The 16145-nt window shown below is 41.2% G+C and overlaps 1 protein-coding gene across 4 annotated transcripts in view; it reads right to left on the bottom strand.

Annotated features, from left to right (window-relative positions):
* PDE1C (phosphodiesterase 1C) overlaps positions 1 to 15795 on the bottom strand; it is a 426361-nt gene extending 410566 nt beyond the window's left edge. For all 4 annotated transcript variants that reach the window (XM_074945378.1, XM_074945379.1, XM_074945381.1 and 1 more), the window contains exon 1: positions 15678 to 15795. In XM_074945378.1, coding sequence (XP_074801479.1) covers positions 15678 to 15762 — 85 coding nt within the window. In that variant the 5' untranslated portion in view covers positions 15763 to 15795. The remainder of the gene's footprint in view (positions 1 to 15677) is intronic.
* Between the last annotated feature and the right edge of the window lie 350 nt (positions 15796 to 16145).

Genomic DNA, 16145 nt, shown 5'->3' with positions numbered 1-16145 from the left:
GCGGCCAGGCGGCTCTGTGCACTGCCCCATCTGCAGGTGCGGCCCCTGCAGCTCCCATTGGCTGCAGTTCCCACCAATGGGAGCAGTGGAGGTGGCGCTTGGGGAGGAGGCAGCATGAAGAGCAGAGCCCCCTGGCTGCCCCACACATAGGAGCCGGAGTGGGGCCATGCTGCAGCTTCCAGGAGCCACGTGGAGCAGCCCCCAACTCTGCTCCCCGGCTTGAGCGGGGCCATGCCGCTGCTTCTGGGAGCTCCATGGAGCAGCCCCCGACCGTGCACTCCGGCTGGAGCAGGGCAAGCCTCAGACCGCACTCCCCAGCGGGAGCTCAAGGGCTGGATTAAAATGGCTGGCAGGCCAGATCTGGCCCACGGGCCGTAGTTTGCCCACTCCTGTCCTATACTATTTACGAAAAACCAAACCATCAACTATAAAGATTATCAGGAGCCAATGTGTCTTGGCTATATTGGAATTATTTTATTAAATAAATTGCTCTAAACAAAGGATACCAATTAGCGATCTTTATTTAGGATGGGATTTTCAAAAGCACTCAGTATTAGCCCAATTCTGCTTCCTTTACAGTCAGTCATAGATTTCAGTGGGAGCAAAGCTGGCCAACCCTGAGTGCTTTTGAAAATCCCTCTCCTCTTGATTACTTCACCTACCTTAAAATGAGCTTTCGTAAATGGATTTTAAGAGTTATCGTGTTTTCTAGTAGCAGCAGAAATTACCTCTTTTCTTTACATGACTTTACAGCAATACCAGCTCTCCTCAGTAGATTATAGTGGACTCCCTGCACCTTCTAAGACACTATCTATTAGGAAGACAATTCTTCATTGTTCTTTCTCTGTGACAGTGATAAATGTATTAGATTTGGGGCATGCCTACGTTGCAATGTTAAGTTGATGTAAGGCAGCTTATGTCGACCTAAGTAAGTAAGCGTACACACTACAGTGTTCCTCCCAACGCTGTAACTCACCAGCTATGCCAACCTAGTAAATCCACCTCGATGAGAGGTATAAGGCTTACGTCGACATAGTTCAGGCAATGCAGTGTCTGTACAGACACTGTTACTTGCATCACCTGGTGGCTGTCAGAGTGGCTGAAGCCAGAGCCAAGAAATTGACAAGAATGTAAATTTCACTGCTGGTAGGGTCTCTGTTTTGAAATGGGGGGGGGGGAAGTGTTCCAGCTGTGAGCCCCAACAGTGCTGACAGTGGGAGACTCGCTGCCTGGCACTCAGAACCCAGGCTGTGGACTCCCCGCAGCTCCCATTTGCTGCCCTGTCTCTCAGCTCCCCGCTCTGCACAGAGCTCCCTCCCACGGGGAGCTGAGAGCCCAGGCTGCCCTTCTTAGGTCAGTGCAAGCGCTCCTGGTGAGGACACACACCACCGACAGGAGTGTAGTATGGACATGAAAACCACAGTAATTAGTGAGGTGACTCTAAGTCGACCTAATGTACGTCGACTTACTTGTTTAATGTAGACATGGCCCAAGTACTGCACCCTTCTACAGTACACTTACTATAAAGAGGCAGTCATTGTTCCATCATTAAGATAATAACTGAAATTAGTGGAAAAGTCCTATTTTAGCACTATTATGTCTGGCCAAGCCAATTTTTCATGCCAAAGTCAATTCCCAGATTTACTCTTACAGCAAAGTTTGAAGGAAATAGGTCAAATGGAGTTACAGGTCATTAGAAATCACATTGATTTAAAATTTTGACTTTTAAACTAATATTTCTTTGTCTCTCACCCCTTCAAACTTTCCATACAATTGAAAACTCATCTGCTGGCTGTTGTTTGAAGATGACATTATAATAAAGCTTAATGATTTTGACATAGATAATTTGGGGTCTGATCCAGTTCCCTTAGCAATCAACAGGAGTAATGGGCCATTTCTACCCCGAGGAATGTCAATGGGAGGATTTTTTGCCATTGATGTCAGTGGAAGCAGGATTTGGCATGACATGCATGTGGCCCACTACTGACCAGCTACAACCTAGAGAGAACATAATGGCCCTTCTACAGGTGACAGCTAACAGACCTAGTGGTAAAGGCCTCATTTTTTGGCCGGACTGAGGTTCCAGTCCTGGCTCAGCAGGGTTGCATGGTTTATCATAGATTTGTACGCTCTCCATATGGTCTCATTCCAAAACTGATTTTGATTCCCTATTTCATTTTTTTAAATGAAACTAAAAATGCATTTTGAAACTCTGATTTAAGACTTTAAGGTTAAAAAAAGACTTTAAAATTGCTCCACCTCCTGCCGCCAGTGAGTGCAAGGGGGGCGCTTCCCCCAAACCCCCTCCCCCAGGACTGCCATGATCTTGTGCTGCATTGGGGTGGGGGGGTACAATGCCCTCCATGTCCCCAACTCTGCCCATGGGGTCAGGGCTTCTGACCCACAGAGAGCACCAGGTCTCAGGTATTCAGCCCTGCGCCTTCCCCAGCTTCAACCCTGCAGGGGGGCACCGGGGATTGGGGCTTCAGCCGCAGGGCCCCGCGGACCCCCTGAAAGGGCTCACGGACCCCCTGGAGACTGTATAACCCCAGTTGAGAACCGCTGAGCTACAGGGTTCCTGGCAGCTGCAGTTCCCAGCACACCCTGAGGGAAGGAGAGAGCGATGCGCAGGAAACTCTGTGCAAGCCTGGCAGTGAGCATCAGGCTGTTTCTCCCTCTGGATTCCTGAGCTCTGGGGAATATATGCAGGTATCTGGGCCAGGGGGCCTTCTGGCTGGGCTCTGGGAGGGATAGGGTGTGGGTATCTGGGCTGGGACATCCCAAGGTTAGGCTCTGGGAAGGAGGGGGGTTGGGTTTATTGGCTGGGAGGTGCGCAGGTGGGCTCTGGGGTGGTTGTGGATGTCTGCCCCCCCCAGCTAAGCTCGGGGGAGTGGAGGCAAGAAAACAGGAACTGGGTTGTCATAGGGGTTTCTTTAACTCTCTACTCCTAGGGAAAATTTTGTGTGTGTCTGTATTGTTACAAACATACTTGCTGACAGGTATTTTGAAATAAATCACCAAAATAATAAAACTGGCATGACTATGTAGTGTTATTTTGACAAATAAAATGTGCAGAATTTTTAAAATATTGTGAGCAGAATTTATTTTTTTGGCACAAAATGCCCCCAGGAGTAAGCAAATAGAGCCCACAGAAAGCCACGCTTCTAAAGAAGAGCACTATGTATGCTTGAAAGCTTCTCTCTCTCTCTCACCAACAGAATTTGGTCCAATGAAAGATATTACCTTATCCACCTTGTCTCTCTAAAACACTTCATACAAGTGAGTTTGCAAAAGTCTTAAGAGAGCTTATGAGTAAAGTATATGTCCCAATGCCATCTACTGGGGCAGGACAGAACTGCTGCTATGTAGAGTTCTCTCCATTAGATGAGATTGTTCTATAACTTAAAACGCGTTTCGATTCTGAAAAGCTATTGTAAAAGTGGCATTGTGGGATTTTATGCTATTGTTTCTCAATTACTCTCTCCATATTAAATTTGCTCAGTTTACAAGTAAAGCTATAGGGTGTCTCTTCTCTCCTGCACGCAAGTCACCAGCCCTGCAAACACAGTCTGTGTTTTTTCCTTCTTGCACATCACCACCAGTATTAACAATCCTGCAGGCCAAATTATCTCCTCAATTTTCAGGGTTGCACAAATATATGGAGTCATTGAGAGAAAAACAAACCTTAGAACCCTCAAAGATTATATTTTTACAGAGTCATGGTGGGGGGGGTAGAACTGCACTTCAAGGATTAGTCAAGCCACAGTTTAATTATGACAGTCTTCAGTTCAAATTCCATTGATTCTTTATAGTACATGTGCATCTGGATATTTAATAAGTCCATTGCTGGGAGTGGAGGAGGAAGTATAACCCCAAACTATTGCAAATTTAGAGAAGATTTTTCACCTGTTCTCTACATATTCAGCACTCGCAGCAGTGAAAATTAACAGCCCATTATATACATTATCTCACTTATAAAAATTGGAAGGGTAGTTCTTAGTTAATATTTTCCTCAAAAAATTTTATTAATTTGGGCATGAACGATGTGTGCATAAAGAAAAGAATAATACATTCAAAGTTATATTGAGTCCAAGTGGAAGCTTCCTTATCTAGGAAATCAGTGGTAAGAGTCCCATTGACTTTAACAGGAGATGGAGCTAGCCCTTAATGCAACTTGCAATAAGGCCAACAGGCTTCACCACCTATGAATCTCAAGGGTACGGCCTATTCTTCACCAGCTATTCAGTGTCCCAAAAGTGCAATTCTGCTCAGTTAAAATTTCAATGTACATTTTTTAACGAAAAATTGAGTTATTCTCCACTGATTGTGGAATGTACCTTTGCTAGGCAATTAAAGGAGGCCCCAGTCCTGCAGCGGACTGTGAATGAGTGCACCTAAGTAAAGCTCCATTGACTTCAATGGGGATTCATGTGTGCACATTCAATCGCAGGATCATGGCCTGGGGACAAAATTCTCCTGTTGGTGATCTATACATGTTGAGAAAGCTGAATACCATAGTGAAAAAATTATGATTATTGACTATAGGATCCACACGGGTGGTATACCCAAGAACTCGGTATTAGTATTACTCTATAGGTTAGAGGAATATTTTGCCCATAAATCCTTTTCCTACAGTATATTTTCAATATATATTTTCATATTTTCAATATACAGTAGGTCTCATTATTTGCATTATTTTAACTAACGTTAAAACTCTGCTACTGGAACTTCTCTGCTGTTGCTTCATGTCTGCCTCTGTGGCATATCAAAAAATGCACTGTGTATGTATACTGGAGCATGATGGCTTAGCATTTGTTTTATCTGAGCAAAAACTCAATTGAACAGTTTTCATGGAAAGTGAATACCAAAGGGGAGGAAGAAAATGCTAGTGGAAGTTGTATTGCAGTCACCGTTTCCCTACATCTTTGGAAACCCAGTTATATTAGCATTGTGCAAGCATATCAGAACCAGAAATGAAAGACTACAAAATGAAAAGGGAAACTGATAAAACAGCATCAACTTGAAAGAATGGCAAAAAAAAAATAAGAAATCCACATAAATGGGGAAGAGAATACTAAGTTAAATTTTTAGAATGATTTCAGCTTTAATGTTCTACATTAATACTAAAATAGATGACAAAATGACATTGATACCAACAGTACTCCCAATTCTCCTCTCACAAGTATAAATCAGCTATAGTTCTACTGAAGTCAGTAGAGTTACACTGACTTGAAACTGATGTAAGTTAAGAATCAGGCCCAGCATTCCTTAAATCTGGTTCAGCTTACATTTACTTCTCGCTAATGTGGTCTGCTTGGGAGAACTCTGATGCTGGAAAAGTAAAGGAATTGTAGGTAAAAATTAAAGTTGCATTGGCTGAGCAATTGTTTATCCCCCAGCTGCACAACATTTGATGGTCTGTAACACTGCCTAACACATCAGTGTAAATTGTAGGGGAAGAAGGTCTTAAATGAATAGGAATAAGAAATGGCATCATACAGTAGCAGCAAGCGACAAAACACCATGAACTTCCACTTAACAGAGAAAGATGATGTTTGCAGTCTTCTTTGGGGAAGTTTTCAGTGGAATGATTACAGCTGCTATGACAACAAGGGGGAGGATGTGATGTCACATAATGATCCGAGTGACTGCAGTCACATTGTCCCAGCACACCACTCTAGCTGCCAGCTGGAAATCCAGTAGAGACCTTATTAAGTGCATCTGTTCAGTAATTACTACAACTTTCCACTCATCACATTTTCAACTTTGAAAACTGCCAGAGATCATAGGCTCCAGATACTGATGTAATACCAGGGGTTAAATTCTGAGTCCTGGAAATCTCAAGTTGGTAGCTATTAGAAATCCAGGGTCAGGTTTCAGTGGAACTATTAAGTACAATCTATGTCACTGGAGAGAGCAGCTAGGAAAAATCAACACAATTGTTTATGAATTCTTGGAAATGCGCTATGGAAAATGCATATGGCTGGTAGGCTTCACCCTGTGTGATTTAATTTGCTTCAATTATAGGTCAGATTATTTTCTAAATTACTCCAGCTCCACACTAGTGTAAATCTTTGAGGCCAGATTCTCAGCTAGTGTAAATCATTGTAGCTTTCTTAACCTCAGTGGAGCTATGCTGTTTCATACCCCTTGACTTGAGTGGTGTTACTCCAGATTTACATTGGTGTAAATGAGAACAGTGTTAGTCAGCCTTTTATTTGTCTACACATAGCTACAGAACCACAAACATGCATCTACCCTGCGTATGAAAAACAGGCTAATTAGCAGAGCATAAGAATTTTTTAAAAAATAGTTCTGTGGCAGAACAAATCCCAAAAGACAGTTAGATTTGAAAGCTCTCTCTCCCAGTCTCCAATTCCTGTATTGGCCAGAAATACACAACTTTAATAGAAAAAAATCAACCACTTTCTATCTTTGATTTCTCTCATAATTCAGATTTGGAAAGGGAGGGAAACTTCCTAAATTCAGGCTTGTTTCATACCAGGTTTGTTTGGCCACCAGTGTATCCAAGGTGACTTATTTAAAATTACAGTGGCCATAGCAAACTCTGGAGGAGATATTGATTAGATTACCTAAAAGTCTTTCCTTCCTCTAACTTCTGTGGTCCTACGAGGTAACCCAGACTAAGACAGCTAAATAGAAATGTTCTAAGCAGTGAATTTAAATGCTTTTCCTAAACTGGTGAGACTGGAGTTCAGGCTTCTATGATTCTCCTGCGACAATATGTGACATCTCTGACACCAAATGCAAGGAGCCGATTTCCCTGCATTCCTTACGCTACTTTAGGTGTTATCAGGGAAATACAAACACCTGAACTTGAGTCTTGTCAAGTAAAAAAGGAACTCAGTTTGAATGGTTTACATTGTATTTATTTGTAATTTTATAGTATCTGCAAATACTCTCTTACTGCTACAGATCTTAATTAGTTATTTTACAGGTCAATGGATTTAATGAGACTAATGACTGTGAAGTGCAAAACAAGATAATTTTGTTAGGCAGACACGAAACACTGACTATTTGATTCGTATTGAGTTTAGCACCTTCTGCAGGCTGAAACTTGCAGCTGTTATTCAGCTAAAAGTCTCATTGATACCTCGATAAAGCTTAAGTAAACAGGGCTTGCAGAAGGAATCTTCCCTCCCCCAGGGTTGGAAATCATCAGTGCAGCCTCTCACTGGGCTCCCCATCCAACACCATACATAAAGGACAGAGAGACAATCCCATTGTTCATGCCCCTGAACAACCCATCTCTGCTACCAGAGACAGCCATATTGGAACACTGCTCTGTGGTTCATATACACTTATGAGCCGTGTGCTCCCTCTCTGCTTCCTCTCCCTAAAGAAGTAGCATGATCCAGTGGTTGGGATGCTAGTCTAGGACTCGGGAGACATGGGCTCAATTCCTCACTCTGCTGCAGACTTCCTGTGTAACCTTGGGCAAGTCATTTAGTTGGTCAGTTCACCTGTGCCTCAGTTCGCCATCTGTAAAATGGGGATAATAGCACTTCCCTACCTCACACGGGTGTTGTGGGGATAAATACATTAAAGAATGTGAGGTGCTCTATTGAAGAGTGACTCACCAGCTGACATACCCCCTCATGGCAGGGCAAAGCACAGCAGGACCTTTCCCCCAGTGGCCTTGTTCTGACAGCCATTCAGGGCCAGTGGTGATTCCGTTCTTCTAGCAACTTGTCCTTCCACCAAGGTCATGTAGTCTCAACCCTTCCAGGGTAACAATATCCCAAATAAAGTTTCCAGCAACACTATTAGTCATCCATACAGTCTCTCTCCCCGCTCCCGGGCTCCTCTTCAATCCCACTCTTCTTTCAGAGTAGCAGGTTCCTGGGTTTCTCCCCAACAGAACTCAAACACCCCCAAACAAAACCACGAAGAACTTTAGCTGCTGGTACCCACCCTGGGCCTGAGTTTAGTCCCTCTGGGTTCTCTTCTGGAACACTGACCCACAGGGCTACATACCTGGAACCTTGCCCCTGTTTTAGGGCCCACCACAGAGTTAGCTCCTTCCTGTAGCTTCCCCATACTTCCCCCCACAGAAGGCAGGAGCGGGCTCTCAACTGGGGATACATGTACGCTTGGGGGTACACACAGATCTTCCAGGGGGGAACATCAACTGATATCTAGATATTTGCCTAATTTTACAACAGGCTACATAAAAAGCACTAGTGAAGTCAGTACAAACTAAAATGTCATAAATGACTTGTTTATACTGCTCTATATACACTATACACTGAAATTTAAGTATAGTATGTATATTCCAATTGATTTATTTTAGAATTATATGGTAAAAATTAGAAAGACAGACATTTTTCAGTAATAGTGTGCTGTGACTTTTGTATTTTTATGTTTGATTTTGAAAGCAAATAGTTTTTAAGTGAGGTGAAACTTGGGGGTATGCAAAACAAATCAGATTCCTGGAATGGGTACAGTAGTGTGGAAAGGATGAGAGCCACTGCCCTAGACCCCTTCTCTCCTAGATCTCCAACTTTCTTAGTCTCTTTCCTCACTGTTCTTCTGAATTCCTTCCTTTATGATGACAATCAGCTCTTCCTCAGCAGGGTCTGATAATAAATTGAGTCTACACCCCTTCCAGGTATAGAGAAGTGGTCTAATTGAGCCTTCAGGCTCTCATTAACCCTTTTGCTGCCAGTATGGCTTGTACACACAATCTCATGCTCAGATACTATTGTAAAATAGATAAATCAGTTGAATCACAGTGGTGATGTTACATATCTAGAAAGTTGAGGGCAGGATTTGCCTCAGACAGTCAAAATTCAAAAAAATTATACAAGGTAATCAGAGGAATTCTCCTTAGGAGTTACAATAATGATTTTATCCACTATCACCTTTCCTCCTTGTCTAAAGCTTATGAGCTTATTTTCCTGCATGCAAGGCCCAACCATGGCAGATAATGCTGCCTACTCCCACATGTCAAAACACAGTGCAAAGGTTTTACATTTCACAGCTTCCCTTAGAAATGAAATTGACAGGGAAAAAAATACTTTAGAAGTGATCCATACTAAGGTGCCACAGCACGAATCTGATCCCGTTTCAACTCCACTGAGTTTGGCCTCAGAACTGGCAATGATCTTTCACCTCAGAATTATTTTGACATACAAGAGGTCAAACCAGGACACAGACTTTTTAATTGTGTGCCAACATATATACCATGGGGCAAAGTGGTCTAGTACAAGAAGCAGCTAGGTCCTCAGTTGGTGTAAATCATCATAACTCTATTAAAGGATTGCCAGGCCTTTGCAGTGGAAGCAAAGTAACTTTCTAGTAAAGCTCATGTAGGGCTCCATCCTATAAAGTGCTGAGCACACCTATGAAATGTTGAGCCCCCTACTCCCATTGAAATCCCTCTCTCCCTTATAGATTAAGAGATTCCCAGGCCAGAAGGGACCGTTGTGATCATCTAGCCTGACCTCCTGTATATAGAGATTCCCAAAATAATTCCTAGAGCTTGTCTTTTAGAAAAACATCCAATCTTAATTTAAAAATTGCCCATGATGGAGAATCCACCATGACCTTTGGAAAATTGTTCCAACAGGCAACTACTCTTAAAAATTTACACCTTCTCTCCATTGGATGGTGTTCCACTGTGCTCTGTGAGATTGAAGAGCCCACTATCAAATATTTATTCCCCATGTAGGAACCACAACTGCAAAGACGTAAAAGAGCGAATCATAACAGGAATTCATGTTGCTTATTATTGCATCAGGGTGCAATTCACCACTGTGTGGAGGGCCAGCACAAGTCTACACCTCACCCACATAATTCTGATCTGAACATCCATGGAAGTGAAGTGAATTTCATGCATAGCAAACAGACATATCAGACAGGTTTGAGTCCAGCTTTGTAATTTGGGAATGGAGTTAATAGCAACTTACACCTTTTTAGATTCTCGTTCCACAAAAAGTTTCTTAGAGAGACAAGGTGAGTGAGGTAATATCTTTTATTGGACCAACTTCTGTTGGTGAGACAAGCTTTGGAGCTTACACAGAGCTCTTCTTCAGGTCTGGTAAAAACCTGAACCAGACCTGTAGAGAAGTTATGTGTAAGCTTGAAAGCTTGTCTCTCTCACCAAAAGACGTTAGTCCAATAAAAGATATTACCTCATCCACCTTGTGTCTCTAATACCTTGAGACCAACATGGCTACAACAACACTGCATACAATATATTTGTTGTCAGTTTTCTTTTCTCTACAATTGTCTTTCCTTTCTTTATATCATATTGTATCTATATTGATTTCAGAGTATTGTGACAAATTATTTAATAAAATAATTAAAATAAAGACATATATTTTTATCATATAGCTAGGTTAGTATCACAGTATCATGCTTAGAATTCCCAGTTCTACTGGTTCAGGTGGCAAGATACTTGACCTAAACATCAAAATTACTAATATCAGTTCTTCTCTATCAAAAAACAGTGGTAAGCAGAACTCTTTTAGTTGCATCACTGGAACAGGGTTTTTTAAAAATTCATGGAACAGCTTACTACTGGTGAAATATGCTGACTGAAATCTCTAGTGACTGAAGTTTTCTATCTGCAGAACAGAAACAGCTCATTCATATGCAAGTGGAGGTCTCTTCACACTACCCCCAAACTAGAATTCAGTCCTGACTTGGAAGCCCCCGTTCCAGAGGTGGAAATGTACTTCAGGCTTCTCAACGTCTCTGCCAACAGTGGTACCAATTATGTTGTTTTTCCTGACATTGGACATATCGCCACTAGAAAATGGACTCAGCCCACGAAATGCATTTTACCTTGGCCACCAAAGAGTGATCATTTTCTTTCACAGCAATCCACAGAAGGAAAAATCTGAAAAGCCACTAAATTAGGTTAACGCATAGCATAGTTAGTGGGACGTTTGTAATCTACTTGTATTTGGGAAGTGCAGTGCTGACTCCAGGTGCCGTCCTAATGCACTAACATGGCTCTTTAAAGAAGAGAAGTACATGTGAGCAGCACAGAACAAATGTGGGGTGAGGCACCCATACCATCTCAACTGCAAAGATGTTTTCCACCAAAAGTACCTCTTCTAAAAGCTTTTGCAGATGATCAAGCGAGCTCCTGGAGTTAGCACTGCACTTCTGAAGAAGCTGAAGGGAATCCCATTGTGACGACCATGAAAAAAATGCAACCTCATTACAGGAAAGATAAATTTAGGCTCCCTACCCCCCTCCCTCAGGGGTGTTAATGTGATATTACAATTCCCTTGTTTTTCCCCCCAAAATTGAAAAAAAATTATTCCTAAGAATGTGTGGGCAATACTTGTTATAATTTCCGGTACGTAAAAAACAACTATGTATGGTCAGTCAGATTGACATTTATTTTACGTTAAGAGAAAAAACAGAACAAAAGTAAAACTTCCATGAAAGAGTACAGTGTGGGTGTTTCCTCTGTAGCAGATAGCATCTGATCAGATTACAAAATGGCAGCTGCCATCAGAAGAACTCCTAAAAATGTAAAGTTACAGTACACATAAATAGCAACTATTATCTAGCTAATGTAAAGACAGTCTTTCAATTAAACAGAAAAATAAGTACAGTGCAAACTTCATATCTTTCTCACTTGTTTGATGCTTGATTGTCCACAACCCTCTTTGAATAAAAATCTGAACCATACATGTCAGCTAGTTTGAATATTGGAACTTCTGCTAAGAGCCTGTCAAGTGAAAATGTCAGAGAAACACAGAATCATTTTCCTCTAACAAGGAACTTTAGGGGTAAAGCAGTTTTCCTTATTCTAATAAAGCTACACTCTCACACTCTGCTTCACTGTAGAACCTTTACTTAAAAGTTCTCCAGCCCCACTCCTGCCTGGAGTCATATGACAGATTTAAATAAACAGTGCACATATCTTCACAAGTCACAATATTTATATAACCAATGCACAAAATAGATGACCAAGGTAAATTTCTGCAGTGACCTAATAAGAACATTGTGTGTGTGTGTATGCACTTCATAAATACACTTCCCTGGGTCACCACTAGAAATTTAACATCAAAATGGGGTTCAATCAATGAATCAGAAAATCACAGACTTTGAAGACACAGAGCTTATGAACAAGTATTGACCAGAGACTGAACTACCATTGATCTGGACACAAAGCTCTCATTTATTTTAACTGGAGCTCAGCACGCAGAATGGTGGCGGTGTCCTTTTTAATGACAGTGGAGCTCAAAGAATCTTTGCTGCAAGATCTCATAAATGGTGGACAACATTGTTATGAATCACACCCATAAAACCATTTATTTCAGGTCAGTGTTCCCCCCCCAGTACCTAAACAATGCTGAGTTACAGTAGAATTCCCAACCAATTCAGTTACTTCTAATCGTTATAACTGTATTCTATAACAATACATTCATTAGACTCATGTGGCTAGGATACTTAAAACAAAATGCTATTCAAACACTTCTGGATATGAAAAGCACGGAGTTAAAATTAGCTTTTAATCATAGAAAAAATGAACAACAAAGAAGGAAAATATAATCTTGTTGACATTTTTGTTTACCATCTTCTCAAGTTGAAGGACAGTGGGTCTGATTCTTCACTTCCTTGCATCTGTAGTTTAGTCAATTAGACCAGGTAGATATGAAACAGTAGATACAAAACACTGGCATTCTGATACACTAGTGTTCTACACTCACTATGCACCAGAGTGACAAGACATGGTGGCAAGGCAAGAAACAGGCACTGTGTTTTCATCGTTAGTCTTTTAAACTTTCACTTGCACTCTGATTTGTTTATTTCTGAATGGGGAAATTGGCTACAGAGATAATTTATCTTTCTGGAAGAATTCAAATCTAATAGCCCCACTCCAGGCAAAAAGTTCATAGACTGTGCAATGTCCAGATAGAACGGGGAGTCATATAAAGGTCTCAGAACAAACACTTACTATTAGGTAGACTTATTATCCTGAATGGTCCCATAGAAATCACAAGACTTGATTCATAGGCCCACTGTGGTCCCTTTGAATAACTCCACTAGTGCAAAAGGACCATAAACCCAATTTAAGTGGCTACTCAGGAAGTCTCCACCTGGTGTAGAGCACTACACCATGACTCCTCACAACCCCAGTCATAAAAGCTATCGCTGGGAGAAAGGAGCATAGCCAGAGTCTCTGCTTTCCTGATATTCCCAGCTGCCGGAACTTTGGGCCACCAATACCGGGCTGAAAATTACAGCAGCCTTGAACTTGCTCTAATTAACACTATGGCATGAACAGGACACTGACCAGCACCAGAATGATGACGCTATGAGGGTTGCATGAATGCCTGGAACCAAAGAACAGAGTTGTGGAAAAAGGGCATTTCCCCAATCCCACACAACTTATCTTCAATATTAGGCTCAAACCCTTCTCCAAGAAAAGCGACAATAAGTCTAATTGTAAACCATCATTAAGCAAACAGCCACACAGTAAGTCATCTCCTAGCTGGAAGACAGCAATTAGATGCATAGACAGATTAAAATGTACATAGCATGTCATTTTACACAGAGTTCCAGCTCAGCAGACTGTTTTCAGCCTGATATTGTTACTGTATTAGTGCCTAATCCTCAAAAGTACTGAGTTCCCACAATTCCTATTAACCCCAATAAAAGTTGTGGGAGCTCCGTATTTCCAAGGAATCACTGAGACTCTTTGAAAACCTGGTTCTAAATACCACGGCAGCATTCTCTTCCAATTAAAAGGAAGAAATACTAATGTTAAGCCCATTCCTCATAGTTTTTAGTTGGCATGCAATCGCTAAGAAATATTCACACTCTTCAGTACAGAAACTTACACATATTTGATCACTCAAGAATCCTTTGTGTACTAGTAATCTTAGGAAGCATGTTTGCAAAGTTATCACAAATGCATACGTCAAATCAGTGCACATTTGTGAAGCCACACAGATCCTTTTGAAATATACCTATCATATTTTATTATTTCTACATACTATAGTGTACAATAACATGAAAATGGTTAGTTGTTTTCCTTGGGTACCCATTTGTGCATAAATCTTGAGGAAAACATCTGTGAGATAACATGACTACTGCCTTAAACCCCAAGAAGTAGAAATTGTAAATCCAGGTCCTTTGATGCAAAATCTGGTTCCGTTTTCTCTAGCATAACTCGTAATAACAGACAAATAGCCAAAACAGAAATCTTGTTGGTTCTAAGTATGTATTAATAACATTAACCACACACACAAATGCTTTGTTGCCTAAGCTAGTGCTGTGTCCTTCCGAGGCCCAAAAGAGAACAGCACCATGGGAATGCTAGTCCCCCAAACTGCCACAGAGTGATGCAAAGTGATGCCAAATAACTATTTATTCATAAAGATACAAGGTGTTAAATAGGGCTTTATAATGGAATCTTGATGAAATTTTATTACGGAGAGGTGGTCGCCTCTCCATAGTTAAAGTAAAATAAAAATAATGCATAATATTTGTGTTGTAGTTTTCCTCTTCAAAGTGCTGTATGAACATTAACATACTGCTATATGAAAATATTTCCCTGCAGTGCATACTCTAACTTTAAATAGCTCTCCCAGAAAGTTTAGGTTTTAACAGTTCAAAAGGCATTACAACTCAAGACAGAGGCTTGGAAGACGAGAGAAGGAAGTTCTCACATCCAACAAAAAGTTTGCGTCCGTCACTAGAGAATGAAATTCTGCACTCAGTTACACCGATGTAAATCCAAAATAAAACTCCACTGACTTCACTAGTGCAAGAGAGCAGAATTTGAGTCAATTTCTAAAAGATATACATAAAGTGATGGTTTCTTCCACATAGATTATCCAAAATTCCCACTTGGATTACAAAGAAAAATAAAATCGGCATGGTGGCTTGTTTTCTTTTTGAGATATACAGGGATTTGCATAATGCAGCCCAGTGAGATGTAAAATTTTGAAAGAACAGCCTGTTCAGATTACGCAGCACGCCTAACCTTTGCACAGCAAGCCTCACAAAGAAAAAAAAAATCTGCAGACACCTGTAGCTTTGAGAAGGCTCACTTTTTCTCCCCTGCCAGCACAATGAACACCAAGCAGCAAACCCATTCCTTATGTAAACAACTGCACCAGGAACAAACATGGCCCTAGAAATTAAAACCTCTCCTGATGCACAAATCTAGAATTTTTTTCTTTTTATATATATAAAAAAAAGAGATTATATGTTTCTGCTTTAACTAGAAAATAGCACATGGTCATAAGTTTTTGAAAGCCTACTAGATGAGCAGAGAAATAATAAAAAACAAACCCCCAAGCTCCCAGTGCTTATGTTACTGGACTCGTCGGAAGAAAATGCATCAAGCAAGTTAGAAACATGTAATCCTAAAACACAGGCTTTCCTGAGATAAGGCTCCAAAACAAAAAGTTGTGCAAATCTCTTAATTAAACTATTCCAAAAACACAGATAAAAGGGTTTAGAGCAGCTACTAGTCAAAGGCAAATTTCTTCGACAGAGGAAAATAAAGGAAACAGCTGGATACAAAGCAAAGCGAAAAAGTTACAGGACATCTACGCATTCCAAAAAGCATTGGTGGTGGATAAACAGTCTCCTCATACTGTGCCTAATATACAAAGAAAGCTAGAAGAAAAGGGAGGGAGGGAAATAAAACCAAGAATTAAAACAAAAAGCCTCACCAATTGTAAAGCTAAAGCCATCAATGCTGAAAGTGGCACTCCGGCATTTTTTAAATCCTTCTTTTCTACCGCTTGGCTCTGTCATGATCCTGTCAGTTTGTACTCCAGCAGCAGTAGTTCTCCCCTCGTGGAATCAGAGCTTCTGAGCTAGCAATTAGCTGTCCTTGTATCTCTGCCTGTAGCAGCACTCACACCCGACTTCACACATCTCCTAACGCAGAGCGCTGCATCCGAAAGACATGAACCCAGCAGTTTTCTCCACCCCCTAAAACTGCCGCTGGCATGTTATCGACATGCCTACTCAGAGTTTAACAACTGGTTAGAGGCTCTGGGACCCAAACTTAACAGGCAATTAGTGTAACACTCCTGAGTCAACAAGTCAATTGTCAAATTTCTGGGTAGGAGTTCAGTATACAATTAAAATAACCTGAAGTGTTAAATTTTGCTAGAATCTAAGCACTGGCACTC

The sequence above is a fragment of the Natator depressus genome, chromosome 2 (assembly GCF_965152275.1).
Source record: "Natator depressus isolate rNatDep1 chromosome 2, rNatDep2.hap1, whole genome shotgun sequence".
Lineage (NCBI taxonomy): Eukaryota > Metazoa > Chordata > Testudines > Cheloniidae > Natator > Natator depressus.
Note: the sequence above shows the minus strand (reverse complement) of the source record. Positions and strands in the feature narration are given on the sequence as shown.